The sequence below is a fragment of the Octopus bimaculoides genome, chromosome 8, assembly GCF_046866305.1.
Source record: "Octopus bimaculoides isolate indiv1 chromosome 8, ASM4686630v1, whole genome shotgun sequence".
In the NCBI taxonomy this organism is placed as follows: Eukaryota; Metazoa; Mollusca; class Cephalopoda; order Octopoda; family Octopodidae; genus Octopus; species Octopus bimaculoides.
In genome coordinates, this window is record NC_142935.1 from 78,578,464 (window position 1) to 78,593,517 (window position 15,054).

Below are 15,054 nucleotides of genomic sequence, written 5' to 3' on the forward strand. Positions count from 1 at the left end.
AATATTAGTAAAATCTGAAAAAATATCAAGTTCGCAAAATGTATGTATGTGTGTGTATATATATATATATAGTATATACACATGGTATATATATATACATAGTATATACACATGGTATATATATATATATATATATATATATATATATATAGATACATATAGTATATACACATGGTATATATATAGATACATATGGTATATATGGGGGGAATGCGCTATGTGCAACATTTTGGAAAAGGGCCCATAGCTTCCTTAGGGGGGGATCCTAGAGACTTGGAATAACTTCCATTGTCTTCCGCAGAAAATTTTACACAAGAATTAGCTTTTAGTTTTTATGTAGACGCTGTAGCCTTTCATGCTATAAATGGACAGACCGACACACACACACAGACATTCATCTTTATTATATAGATTTCTTGATGCTTCTATATTTGCATTGTAAATATAAATAAGTTTGCTCACTGATAAGATTAGAGCATTTAATTTGATGTAATAAAGCAAGAAACATTTTGATTGGTAGCACTGGATTATAAAAGGTTTGAATTTCACAAGAAAGAATCACAAGATGGATTCTTCAAGCCAGACCAATCAGCAACACATTTAGAGGTAGACCAAGAATGAGTTGATTGCATAATATCCATAATCTCAGTTGGTCACCCTTTGGAAGAGTAATGATGGCTGCTTCTGATACAACTCTATACAAGAGGTGCTTGAGGACTCTATATCCATGATGCTCCTAAGAATAATAGACTGAAAAAATGAATGAATGGATAGGTTACAAAAGATGCATGGTTTGTGTCATACAAACAGCTTTCTCTCTTTTTTTCACATCTAATGTATCATAAACTATTGTTTATGGTTGAATTTACTTTGAAACACATCATTCATAAACACTTTTTTACTTTTCTCATATTTTCCCATGGCTGTGTGGTTGACAAACTTGCTTTGCAACTACTTAATTTCAGGACATACTCTCAAGGCACAAGAGGGTAAATATGAGTTTGTGAGAGAGCGACAGATGCTTAGCGGTAGGGAGTATAAGTGATGCAGTGAACAGTAAACAGAGGAGGAGCATGGTTAATATTCAATATTTAATGGTGAATTTAGGTAGTGGGTAGCGATTTTCTTTACTACTTCAGGGAGTGACAACCCTGCCTCACACGAGTCCCAGGCTCAGCTGGCTCCGGCTGGCAGTACTCGGTATGGGCCCCTATCCAGGTTACGGAAAGGAGACAACCTTCAAAGAAATCCAGAGTGGAACCCTGTAGGCAGTTTAGTGTTTGACTCGACACTCTTCCGGCAGCTCATGCAACCAAGCTGGTGCCAAACATAATGCTTTGGACTATGTCAGCAAGGTCAAGAGAGGAATCCTGATGATTGGGCTACCCAGGATTTTCTTACATCTAGCCCAGGCTTGTGCAAAACTGGAGAGGACATGAAATGTAAAAACCAGACTGGATTAGTTTATGTGCAACTCCATTGTCTCCTGAGACAAAAGGATGCCAACAACAATGGCGAATATCAGTTTTGGGGATGGGGGAAGAGAAAGAGGGGTTGAGGAGGAGGTGATAAATGACTGTATAAAAAGGGGAGTGGGTGGGTGGGTGGAGAGCAGTACTGTAATAAAACATCATAAACAAGACATAGGGAAATGAGGTGAAGTTTGGGGGAGAGGGAGAGGTGCTCAGTAACAAGAATGGAGATCAAAGTCATATGTTTTAAAAATTTCATATGTAACGTATTAAAAATATCAAAATATTCAAAAATTTTTTAATGAAGCTTACCAATATTTTCTATTCTTCCAATGTTTTTAATGTATCTTCTGCTGATCTTTGGTCTTCTTTCCTGACTAAAAATCACATATATAATATATATTAAAAATCTCCAAATATTCAAAAGAAATTTTAAAAGAAAGTTTCCAGTATTTTTGACACTAGTTCTTGCATCACTTTTCTTTCCAGTGTTTATTGTTCCAGTCTTCTTAATATCTTCTTTGCTCTTCACCTGGACTGTCTTTTTTTTACTCTTCCTCTTCTTGCTGGATTCCTTCTCACTGTCTCTTCCACCATCTTTGCCTTTATAGTTCATATTTCCAGTGTTTCCCTTTCTAGCCTTTGTGGCACTATCCTTTTTGTTGATCTCATCCCTGACGTCTGTCTTACTAGTGGCTCCGTCATTCTCTATGTTGACACCGTTGACATTCTTACACTTTTTTCTTCTATTTCTTTTCTTTTTATTCTTACTGCCTACCTTGTTGTCTACCTCACTACCATCCCCATCATCTATGCTCACACTGTTCTCCTTTACTGGATCTTTTTTGTTACTTCTCTCCTTGCTATACTCATGGCCACTCTCCTTCTCATACTTCACCTCAGTATTCATTTTTGAAGCCTTACAATTGCTTTTATGTGTTGGCCAATCATATTTCTGGCAGTCATTTGAGCAGTAGTAAGTTGTTTTGCACTTAGAACATTTCTTTAAAGGAACATTAGTTCTAAAACATGTTTCACAACAGCTTTCCATTTTACCATTAGGACTGTCTTTTAAACATTCTTTTTTATTATTTGATTTGGCTTTCTTATTGGAACAGGTTACTTTCGATTCAGTCAGTGGATTTATTTGATTTGGTGTAATTTGAGGAATAAAACAACATTGATAAAGAGAAGCTGTCACTTGATCACAATTCTGGCAACAATCTCCATTTTTAACTATTTTGAAGTAAATGAAAACCTGAAATATTAGAAACTGAAAAAAGAAAAAAGGAATAAATATTTTATAAGATGGAATATTTTATATTCATTCAATGGATCTTTTTTAAAACGGGGGCCACATTTTTCATTAATGTTTTACGTAGTGTTTTTGGTACCGAAAGACTTTCAAACTTCGTATACTTATCTATTTTGTGTTATAGAACAGAAAAATATTTTTGTATTCGAATTTATTTCATGTAAAAAATTGTCTTATTTCGATAATTTCAACCAATCACTGACAAGTATTCAGTTGTTTACATTTATTCCTTGGCTGATTAAGCGATGTAAAGCGTATTTAATCTCCATACCTTCGTTTTATTTGCTTTTTTCATTTAAAATTTGCTTTAACCCTAACCCTAACCCTAGGGTTAATTGTTTCAGAATCGTTTGTTTATGTAGTCGGCACTTAATGTATATCGGCTGAATGGACGTCAGTGATTGGTTGAAATTACAGAAATACGACAACTTTAACATGGAATAATTTATGGATTTCTTTTTTTTTTAAGAGAAAAAGATGTTTTATATGACACATTCTACCAGTGTTCCAAGTTTCAAAGTGTTTCGTTAATGAAAAATGTGGCCCCCGTTTTAAAAAAGATCCCAATCAATTTTTAGCATTTGTTTTCTATAATAAACAGAAAAAGTTACTGCGATGGTGAGGATAAAGGACTGCAAAAACTTGAAAGAAATGAAGCCAGCATGCTTTGCTGGACGAGTAATGTCAGTGTGCATATATGACAGAGTATAAGTGATTTGAGGGAAAAAACTGGGTATACGTAGCATCGGATGTAGTGTGTAAGAGAGAAGACTGTGCTGGTATGGCCTTGTAATGTGTATGAATGAGGACAGTTGCATCAAAAGGTGCCAATCTGTAATTGTAGAGGGAACATGTGGAAGGAGTAAACCTAGAAAGATATGGACTGAAGTGGTGAGAAAGGATGTATGAATGTTGGTACTCACATTTTTTTTTTTTTTTCTAAAATTTCTATGGATTTCTGTTTTTGATAAAAGAGATTAGGATTTTGCTCAAAAAACACATTATCGAAAAAGGTTTTTAAAAATATCCTTTCAAAAATACGGTGATGAATATGGTTTCACTATGGAAAAAAGTTAACGGCGATTTAGCTGTTGTTTTTAGCACATCTCCACCGTTGAGATTTTTTTTAAACTAAGGGTGACCCGAGATTCGAACAAAAATCGGTGACCCTGAACCACCACAAAAACTGACGACCTCGTACTCACCGTCGTAATAAATGTTCACGCTCGACAGCTAATGCCGAAAAAATCAAATACACCTTCGAACAACGAATGTTCCACAAAACCTTGAATGAGTATTGATGTTCAGTTGTCTCAATTACTGTTACATACTATTTTGGTTAATATAAAGATTGACTCCTGTTAACGGAAACAGAAAAAGAAAAAAAAACAGACTGCTAGGTATTAAAAACTGTAGAAAACGAATATAAAAAAATATTTATACAAATATTGGCAGTGGGGAGAGAACTTACAGAAAATTCACAAGATACGATTTTTCCCTCATAACTTTGAGGAAAATGGATATATATTGATGAAATTTTATAGAAATACCGTTCAACTGACCCAAATTACGAATATAAAGACATTTCTGGGGAAATATTTTCCAAAGGGGTGGGGAGAGGAGTCAGAAAATTCACACAATCCGTTTTTTTCCCCTTCATAACTTTCAGGAAAATGGATATCTTTTGATACTCCAATGAATTGACAGTAAGGTTGTATCAGAATCGTTTACCTTTAAAGCGAAACCCCCCCCCCCCCCGACATATACGACAGGTATGTAGCCCTTTCTCTGTTCATTTGGATAAGCTGCTGAAATTGTTGCACGCACATACACACAAACACAAACATTCTCCAGACATTTAGTTGTAATTTTTAGCATATCGAGTTTCATGGTGAGGGTTTCACATACCATGATCTTTTTGCTGCTTCACTATAAATCTACGTGGAGGCGCAATGGCCCAGTGGTTAGGGCAGCAGACTCGCGGTTTCGATTCCCAGACCGGGCGTTGTGAGTGTTTATTGAGCGAAAACATCTAAAGCTCCACGAGGCTCCGGCAGGGGATGGTGGCGAACCCTGCTGTACTCTTTCACCACAACTTTCTCTCACTCTTCTTGTTTCTGTTGTGCCTGTAATTCAAAGGGTCAGCCTTGTCACACTGTGTCACACTGAATATCCCCGAGAACTACGTTAAAGGTACACGTGTCTGTGGACTTTAAGGCGGCGAGCTGGCAGAAACGTTAGCACGCCGGGCGAAATGCTTAGCAGTATTTCGTCGACTTTGCCTTTCATCCTTTCGGGGTCGATTAAAGGTGGAGATGGAGTATATGTAATCTGGGTATACCCCCCACCTTTTAAATTTTGTTTTTTTTACGGAATCCCACGTTTTAGGCTATGGAGATTCCGATTCTGAAAAAGAATTTTCAAAAATCTCAATTTCAAAATTTCGACCCCCCCCCCCCGGTTTTATATAGATCCACAGGGTAAACCTAACCCTAACTCAAACCCTAACCCTAACCGTAACCGTAACCCTAACCCTAACCCTGACCCTAACCCTAACCCTAACCCTAACACTAGTTTTGTGAGATTTGGCTGTTATTTCTAGCATGTAAATAGCCTGCTTGGTGGGAGGGGGGGGGAATTGAAATTTTTCAAAAAATTTTTTTTCAGAATCGGAATCTCCATAGCCTACAACGTGGGATTCCGTAAAAAAAATTAATAAATAAGGGGGGGAAAGGTTCAGATTACCATTTTGAAAACGTAGTTTGTTGCATATTCGGAATTTCCAACATCGAAAACATAGGAATCGAGTGAATCTCAGAACGTGCGTGAAATCTCTGATCAGCATGGGTTTTGCTATCTGTTAGCGTTTTTTTTTAAAAATTCGAATGTAGAATAGCGCAATTACTAATTGTTTTGCTCAAGAACACAACGCACCGCTCCTTCCATAATCTCGCAAAACTAGGCCATAAACCCTGCACAAATTATTGTTTAACACTTATGACGCAATAGTTGTATTCATACAGAATTTGTTGTTAATTAAATGATGTACCCAATATAAAAGATAGTCTCCGGAATAAATATAAACAAAGACACTTACTTGATGATAGATTAGGGAAAACCTGCAATGTTGGAATTTGTATCTATGAACTGCATGTCTTGCATAAGCGTTTCGTGGAAAAGTTTGTTTCACTTTCTTTGTTTATTCACATACATGCAGAGCTATGTACTTGCGCATATACATATGCACATTTACACATGAAATTATGCACACGTACATATATACACATTCATATGTGCAAAGCAGGTCAAACTGTCAGCTTTAATAAAATGGAGATGGTTTTAAAACTTTTTTAAGCTTGTTCCACATATTGACTTAGAACTATATTTGCACTTTCTTTTTCTCGGAATTCTGGTTTAAGCATCCCATATAACCCCTACTCTTTTACTTGTTTCAGTCATTTGACTGCGGCCATGCTGGAGCACCGCCTTTAGTCGAGCAAATCGACCCCGGGACTTATTCTTTGTAAGCCTAGTCCTTATTCTATCGGTCTCTTTTGCCGAACCGCTATGTTACGGGGACATAAACACACCAGCAAGCAATGCTAGGGGGACAAACACATATATATATATACATATATACGACGGGCTTCTTTCAGTTTCCGTCTACCAAATCCACTCACAAGGCTTTGGTCGGCCCGAGGCTATAGTAGAAGACACTTCCCCAAGGTGCCACGCATTGAGACTGAACCCGGAACCATGTTGTTGGTAAGCTCCTCATAACTGTTTTTTTTTTATTTTTCGGTATTTTCAGAAAATCTCTTGCGAGTTTGTGTTCTACACACGTAAATTCATACGATTATGCAAAAACCAAAGAAAAAAGATGATTTTTTTTTTTGTTAAGACTCCCCACCACCGCCATTTTCTCCAAAATTTGTTTATTTTTGTAATTTTTTTGCCAAAAATCCCCGTTTCCGGATACGGAGGTTCCGGGAAATTGCCAAAAACCGGCATTGTGAAATCGCCGCCCCCAACTTCTTCAATTTTGACTTTTTTTTCCCAACACTAATCCTAAAACCAGATCTTTCTGATTTGGCGGACACCATTTTTTAAATTTAGTGTGTTTTCTACCGAAATACTTTTTATATGACACATTCCCTCAATAGACGTTAGTGATTGGTTGAAATTACCGAAATACAATTTTAACACGAAATAACTTTAGAAATATAAACTTTTCTCAACAACACTAAGAGTAAAAGATGTTTTATATGACACATTCTACCAGTGTCCCAAGTTTGAAAGTGTTTCGTTAAGATCCCTAAAATCGTAACCTTAAGTACAGAAATGTTTTGAAATTTTTGTCCGAATCATGATGTCCGTATTTTTCCGCATATTTAGAAAAAAAAATTCTTAAAAAAGTTAAAAATGAAGGAAATGTCGATTTTTGCCAATTTTTTTGCTGATTTGTACTCTCGTAGCCGAAAAGGAGGATTTGTGTCGAAAAAAAAAAATGCTTTTCTATAGGGTGGTTTTTTGGGGTGGAAGTCTTGCCAATTTTTTTTTTGTGATTGAAGGCCTATTTAGCTGCTACCTTTACCCCATCTCATGCCCCTCCTCGTTTCTTTGTCACTGACATATTGATGTTTTTTGATATCTTTCTCTTCATAAACACATTTATTGGTCTATTCCTGGGATTTAAGGGGTAAAAAAATAGGCTGTCCGTATTTTAAACTCTGATTTAAAAATAGAATTTAGAATATTTGAAAAAAGTTTTTTTTTTTATTTTGAAAAATTAAAAGATTTTTTTTTTATAATCGTATAAATTCATGTGTAGAAACAAATGCGCAAAACTTTTCTGAAAATTCCAAGAAATAAAAAAGTTATGAGGGTTATATGGGATGCTTAAAACAGAATTCTGCTCTTTGTTTGGGCAGGAGAAGGGGGTAAAAATGAGGTGTTTTTACTGCATTTTTGAGTTTGAGACAAAATATATCTTTCACAACTGTTCATTACCTTACAAAAACTATATCAGCTAAGCAACATAATCTGATCAGTATTTCAGAAAATTATTGCTGTACTCTGAGTATGTAAAAAAATAAATTTGGTTAGGGCAAAATGAGTAAGACAAGATAATGTAAATTTGCTACTTCAATTCTCCAGAAAACATTCTCATATACATGACAATCCATCCCTAGACATCAGAAATGAAAAAAAAAATTATTTAGGTCAGGGGATCAGGGGGAAAATGGCACATACAAAATAACAAAACTCAATAACATAAGATAAAAATACCACAAAAAATATTTTCTATAGCTTCTCCACAATCTTCTGGAGTAGTGTTGCCAACTTAAAATCAGAATTTTATGCTAAATTTCAGTAGAAAAAATGCCAAAGACTAATTATATCAAAAAGCTTAATTTTTATTTACTTTATTTAATAATATTCAGCATTGAGAAATAATTTCTTGAATTTCACTGATTTGATTTCATTTTCAGCTGTGGTGCCTAGTTCTTGACTTCTGTATACATTCAAGGTCCCAACCTTGTTAATTATGTGTTTTGGAATATCGAAGTTTTTGCAACATTTGCCATATCTTTTCAGGCCATATTTTATAGACAGTATTGATCTAAGCATAGGAAGATGCATTTTGTTTTTCAATTTTGATTTGATTACACCCATACTACTGAACAACTGTTCAACCTCTGCATTTGAGTTTGGCAATGTCAATAGATTAATGGTAAAATTTGCAACATCCCTAAAAGGATTTGCTCCAGTAGTATCTTTATATTCCAAGACTTCCAGCCAGAATGCCTCAGTATTAGATGTATTTGTCCATTTAACTAAATGAATGCTATCAAACTGAATTTCAATTAAAGCAATTTTTTCTTCATTTAAATTAAAATTGGTTGCAAAAATAAAAGGTAAAGTTTATTTCTAGAATCACAAAACATTTCATGTAATGTTTGTGCTGTAAAGCATTTTTCTTTTGTAGTTGTTGTTTGGAAGTGAATTTGCAATTCAAACCATTGGCTTAAAATTCTATTTACCACTGGTTCTATTGACAGCCACCTAGTTGTTCAAGAATTCATGATCTTCAAAGGCTCTTTATCATTGATAGCAAGGTAAAGTTGTTTGTAGGTACTTTGTCTTGTTGAAGAATGAGAGGAATAGTTGTAGGTTTTGGATACTAAAAATTCTAAATTTATGGGCAAACATTCAACACAAGTGTGGGATACTGCCAACTGTAAAGAATGGCATACACATCTAAATAGAAGTAATGATGGAACTTCCTTTAATTTCTGGAAAACACCATTGTTGACTCCTATCGTTACTCTAGCATTGTTGGTTTCTTATAGCCAGTAAATTTTTTATATCTAATTTCTTTTTCGCTAATTCAATTTTTAAGGCATCTACAATGCCATCTGCATCGTGTTTCTAAAGATACCATACTGAGATATGTATGTACCACTTTTTTGTGAGTGTCACTATAATATATGATAACAATTCCTAACAACTTGTTTATCGATATATCATTGGATTCATATAAAAAAACTGCATTGTTTTATTTATGGGATGACCCAATACTTGTCAGGTCTTGATAGGACTCTGCCTATTGTTACTACACAAGCCCTTTGAGTCTGGTGTCACTGGTGTTGTTAATGTTCCACTTTAACTGTTGCATGCTGACACTTGTAGGAAAGACATGAACAGTGAAGAAATTTCAAAGAGAAGGAGCCTACTAAGTTGAATACAATCTAGATGATGAGAGCAGAGATGAGTGGGTTAGGGGTGACTGATTTATGTAAACATTATCATCATCTTGATGTTCACTTTTCTGTGTTGGCACAAAATTTGGCAAAGCAGATTTTCTATGGCTGGATACCCATCTTTCACCAAACTTCATTTGTTTCCAAGTAAGGTAATATTTCCTCATGGCAAGATATGCTTTTACAGAATATTGGAAATGAATGCTGCTGCTTGTATGACAGTGACACTCATTTACAACTATCAAGTGATGTCAAGATGAGAAACAACCACACACGCGCGATAGCTTCTTACAGTTTCCATCAACCAAATTCTCTCACAAGATTTGGATTGGCCCTGAGATACAGTTATTTTCCATGGAAAGACAATGGTGGACATGACATTGATGATGATTATCAGTTATCACCATATTAGATTATATTTACTCTCCTTATACATACACACACACACACACACACATATATATATATATACATACACATATATAACTACACACGTGCTGTTGGCAATTTCTTTTCTTTCTTTGGACTTCTCCCTTTCTCCAACAAACAGCTATGCTCAAAACGTCAAACTCTCTTTTCACTGAGCATCAAGATAATATATTCCTTGTGCACATCCTCTTGTTGTCCAGTAATTTCATGTATTTATTTGAATAAAGTATATATATATATCTTTTCTATACTATAAATTGCAGTGTTCTTGATTGCTTGATTGAGTGTCGGCAGATTCACTCGAGAACGGTGCAGTGGAATCACGTGAAATTCAGCACAGAGCGGCAGCATGGTCTGCTCATGTTCAGGAGATTTTTATTGCCCTCCAACTCCTATGGTTACCGAGATAATCGATTATTACTTTTTAAGATAGGAATATCCCATTCAAAGTGGGGAGGGGTGATTTTGTTGCCTTTCCCATGCGCGAAATTTTACGAAAAACCAGCACAATAAAGATTATTTTTTCCAAGTAATGTGGCTGGGTTTGTTTTTCGAAAATTTTAATCAGAGGCACAGAAAAAAAATAATTTCAATTTTTTGTGCATTAAAAAGCCAAAGCTGTTAGACGCTGGCGTACAGCGATCGATATATACACAGTGAACGTTTTCTCCATTTGCGTGCAATATAGCTTAGGGCAAGCGAGTGTAACATTGAAATAACTTGAAAAGAATGCATGTGGGAATGCCGTTATAATGAATGCTCATTTAAATGTATTTTGCATGGAGTTGATGTACTTTTTAACAGGAGAGGTGTGCCTGCAGGCTGGTTCTTCTCAAGTTTATGCATTTTCAGGTTCAATGTGTTTCAAATAAGTACTGACAATTGAAGGTGATTGCAAAGACAAAGAACTACCTGTTTTTTTTTAACAATTTTAACAGTGAGAATATTGGACAAAATATGTTATTGACATTAATAGTTTGTACCTCAGCTAATTACTGTTGAGAACTGCATAATCCATGTGTCATGTTAGAGATCTAAAAGGCATTTTCGAATTTCATTATTTTCTTTAATCCAGGCAACGCTGGATATTTCTGCTAGTATATATATATATAGTTTATTCAAATACTTCAAAATATAAATCACAGAACACTTCAAAATATAAAACAACTAAATGAATAGTACTTAATTCTCCTTAAAACCATGTTAATTCTATTCACAAAATCAAAATGTTTCTATTTTTTTTTTTTTTTTTATCTTTCACTTGTTTTTGTCATTGAATTGCAGCCTTACAGGAGCACCACCTCGAGGAGTTTAGTTGAACAAATTGCCTCCCCACGCAATATTTTATAAAACTCTAACTTCCTCAGTGGAGTTAATTCTAAAACCAACTTGTCCATCAAGAAAATAATGAATCTTGGGTTCCAAGATACAAATATATGTCCCAACTTTCAGTTGGTCCCAGGAAAAATATGGATGAGGATCTGATTCTTCATGATAAAATATCATAATATAATTGCAACCATCAGTATCCTGAAAGAAAAAAAAAAGAAAAAAGTTTATTATTTACTGAAAATTGAGTAACAGCAGGCAAAATCTTCAGCACATTGGACAAAATCCATCTCTTTCTGAGCTCAAATTCTGACAAAGCTAACATTGCTTTTATCTTTTCAGGATCAATAAAATAAGTTTTAATTGAATTTCCCCTCCCTTCAAAATAGCTGGCCTTGTGTCAAAATTTGAAATTATTATATGAAAATATGCATGTAACTACATTCAGACATCTTTTTCTCTTCATGTGGCATACCTACAGGCATCAGTGATCATAGACATTCATACCAAGGTCTGAAGATTTATGATTTTTCTTGGGAAGGATACAACAGTGAATTCCTGTTGTTTTGCTAATTAAATTACAGTTCACTCTGCTCCTCTCCTCCTCTTCAAAGCTAACCCTTGAACCATAAGACCTATTTAACCCTTAAACATACGGGGTGATTTACAGGACATCAGGGTATGTCTGCACATGGGTAGTGATGGAGTGGGGAGGCTTATGAGACGTATGTCCAGGGGTCCAGCTCACTTCCAAGTCACAGAACCATCTTCTGCTATTTGACCAATAACTGGAGGTCTTGAGCAGGAATACTACTGTAAGCCAGCACAGATTTGGAAGTGTCAGCAACTAAAGGGGCATTTCCATACTCCCCAAAACCCCTGAAATCATGAGCTGAAGCCAAACCGCACAATGCAGTTTTATTTCTTGCCCTGGACAACATATCATCCAATAATTGTTTGGTATCCCTCACATCTGATTCTGTTGAACACAATGTGTGTGTATAATGAAAGAACTTGCTGTGGACAAGGCTGCGTGGCGTTTGATTATAAATAAATAAAAAATACACATTACAGAACATCACCAATGAGCGAAAAACATGTAAACAAATGAGAGATAAGTACAGGACAAAATACCAAAAATACAGAATAAGAACAGGACATCCACAATGAGTGGAAAATATCTAAACACATGATGAGAGACAAGTATGGGACAAAATACCATCATCATCATCATCATCATCATCGTTTAAACGTCCGCTTTCCATGCTAGCATGGGTTGGACGATTTGACTGAGGACTGGTGCAACCGGATGGCTACACCAGGCTCCAATCTAATTTGGCAGAGTTTCTACAGCTGGATGCCCTTCCTAACGCCAACCACTCAGAGAGTGTAGTGGGTGCTTTTACGTGTCACCCGCACGAAAACGGCCACGCTCAAAATGGTGTCTTTTATGTGCCACCCGCACAAGAGCCAGTCCAGGGGCACTGCCAACGATCTCGCTTGAAAACCCTACAAGGCCAGTCAGGCAGTACTGGCAACGGTCACGCTCAGGATGGTACATCTTATGTGCCACCCGCACATGAGCCAGTCTAGGGGCCCTGGCAACGATCTCACTTGGCTTGCCGGGTCTTCTCACGCACAGCACATTTCCAAAGGTCTCGGTCAGTAGTCATCGCCTCGGTGAGGCCCAATGTTCGAAGGTCTTGCCTCACCACCTCAGCCCAGGTCTTCTTGGGCCTACCTCTTCCACGGGTTCCCTCAACTGTTAGGGAGTGGCACTTTTTCACGCAGCTATCCTCATTCATTCTCACCACATGTCCAAACCAGCGTAATCGTCTCTCTTGCACACCACTACTGATGCTTCTTATGTTCAGCTTTTCTCTCAAGATACTTACACTCTGACGGGTATGCCCATAACAACCCTAACTCCTCCTCATTTGTTGACTGTTTATTACTCCCTGTTTAGAGTTTTCAACGACAAGATAGGAAAACTTCATATGACAGCAGCATCCAGATATTTTTAAAATATAAAATTTGTGGAGAGTTAGGGCTTCGAACGAACAAACAGCAACAGAGTAGACGTACAGAGTAAACAGTTGACGAAGACAAACATTAAGGGCCATCAGGCCAAGACGCATTGTAATGGGTAATGCCTGGGAGAAATTTTCAAAAGATATAGAATAAATAGAAGAAAATAGTAGAAGAGAAAAAATGTCAGGAGGCAAGAGAAATGGCCTGTGCCACATGTGAGAAAACAGGCAGAGGGGAAGGGGGACAAGAGAGAGGATGAGGGAGAAACAAAAGGAGTGAGGAGAAGGGAGAAGGAACGATAGGGAGTGGAAGAAAGATAGAGGACAACAAAGAATGAGGGGGAGAAACGGAAAATAAAGAGGATTATAGAGAAAGAAAGAAAACAGTGGAGTCACAGAAATCTATACTATAAATTGCAGTGTTCTTGATTGCTTGATTGATTGAGTGTCGGCAGATTCACTCGAGAACGGTGCAGTGGAATCGCGTGAAATTCAGCACAGAGTGGCAGCATGGTCCACTCATGTTCAGGAGATTTTTATTGCCCTCCAACTCCCATGGTTACTGAGATAATCGATTATTACTTTTTAAGATAGGAATATCCCATTCAAAGTGAGGAGGGGTGATTTTGTTGCCTTTCCCATGCGCGAAATTTTACGAAAAACCAGCACAATAAAGGTTATTTTTTTCCAAGTAATGTGGCTGGGTTTGTTTTTCGAAAATTTTAATCAGAGGCACAGAATAAAAATAATTTCAATTTTTTGTGCATTAAAAAAAAAAAGCTATAGCTTACGCTCTTTCTAATTACTATGTTTTTTTTTAACTTCAGTCACAAATGTCTTCAAACGTCGACATTCAAACAGCTTTTCCATATTGAGACAAACGGACTCGGCACAATTGTATCCATCCGGGAATGCGTTTTCAATAATTGAAATTCACAATTCTAATCAGTGTACATGAACATCCAACCTATGATTGATCTTGAACAGTTTCGATTAATATTCTTGTGTTGCCAATGCAACAACCACACTACCATATATTTTTCTTTTAAGGCAAGGTTATACCACAAATAAGGTTCCGTGACTACATGGGGCTATGGGTACACACGTGAAGTTAGTTTTACAATATCGACCCGCAAAATCCTTAGCATCGTATTGTTTTTGGGTTGTTCTTACTATTTTTTGTTTTTAGAATTTTAGTTTTTTATTATTCAAAATATACATAGGAAATAGCCTTCAACCAAATTCACCACACTACCCGAGTGAAACCGGGAAAAACAGCTAGTTATAAATGAATGAAAGAACATGTTTTTTGCTCGTTGGTGCTGCCCTGTACTTCATGTGTATTTTTTATTTATTTATAATCGAACGCTTTGTCCACAGTAAGTTCTTTCATTTATTTATAATTTCTGCCGACTCCACAGTTTTCTTTCTTTCTCTCCATCCCTCTATAATCTTCTTTATTTTCTGTTTCTCCCCGTTTCTTCCATTCCCTACTATCTATCATTCCTTCTCCCTTCTCCTCACTCCCTTGGTTTCTTCCTCTCTACCTGTTTGCTCAAGCATGACTACAGGCCATTTCTCTTACATCTTTCTTTCAGATGCAATATCCACCTAGCTGGATGTCATTTCTCTTGCCTCCTGACATTTTTTCTCTTCTATTTATTCTATATCCTTTCATAATTTCTCCCAGGTGTTACCCATTACAATGCACCTTG

The 15,054-nt window shown here is 36.3% G+C and overlaps 1 protein-coding gene across 1 annotated transcript in view; it reads right to left on the bottom strand.

Annotated features, from left to right (window-relative positions):
• LOC106882967 (uncharacterized) overlaps positions 1-15,054 on the bottom strand; it is a 57,499-nt gene that overhangs the window by 4,787 nt on the left and 37,658 nt on the right. Inside the window, exons 5-8 of the mRNA XM_089355921.1 lie at positions 11,334-11,510; positions 8,326-8,643; positions 5,885-5,983; positions 1,785-2,745 (exon numbers count right to left, since the gene is read on the bottom strand). Coding sequence (XP_089212047.1) covers positions 1,785-2,745; positions 5,885-5,983; positions 8,326-8,643; positions 11,334-11,510 — 1,555 coding nt within the window. The remainder of the gene's footprint in view (positions 1-1,784; positions 2,746-5,884; positions 5,984-8,325; positions 8,644-11,333; positions 11,511-15,054) is intronic.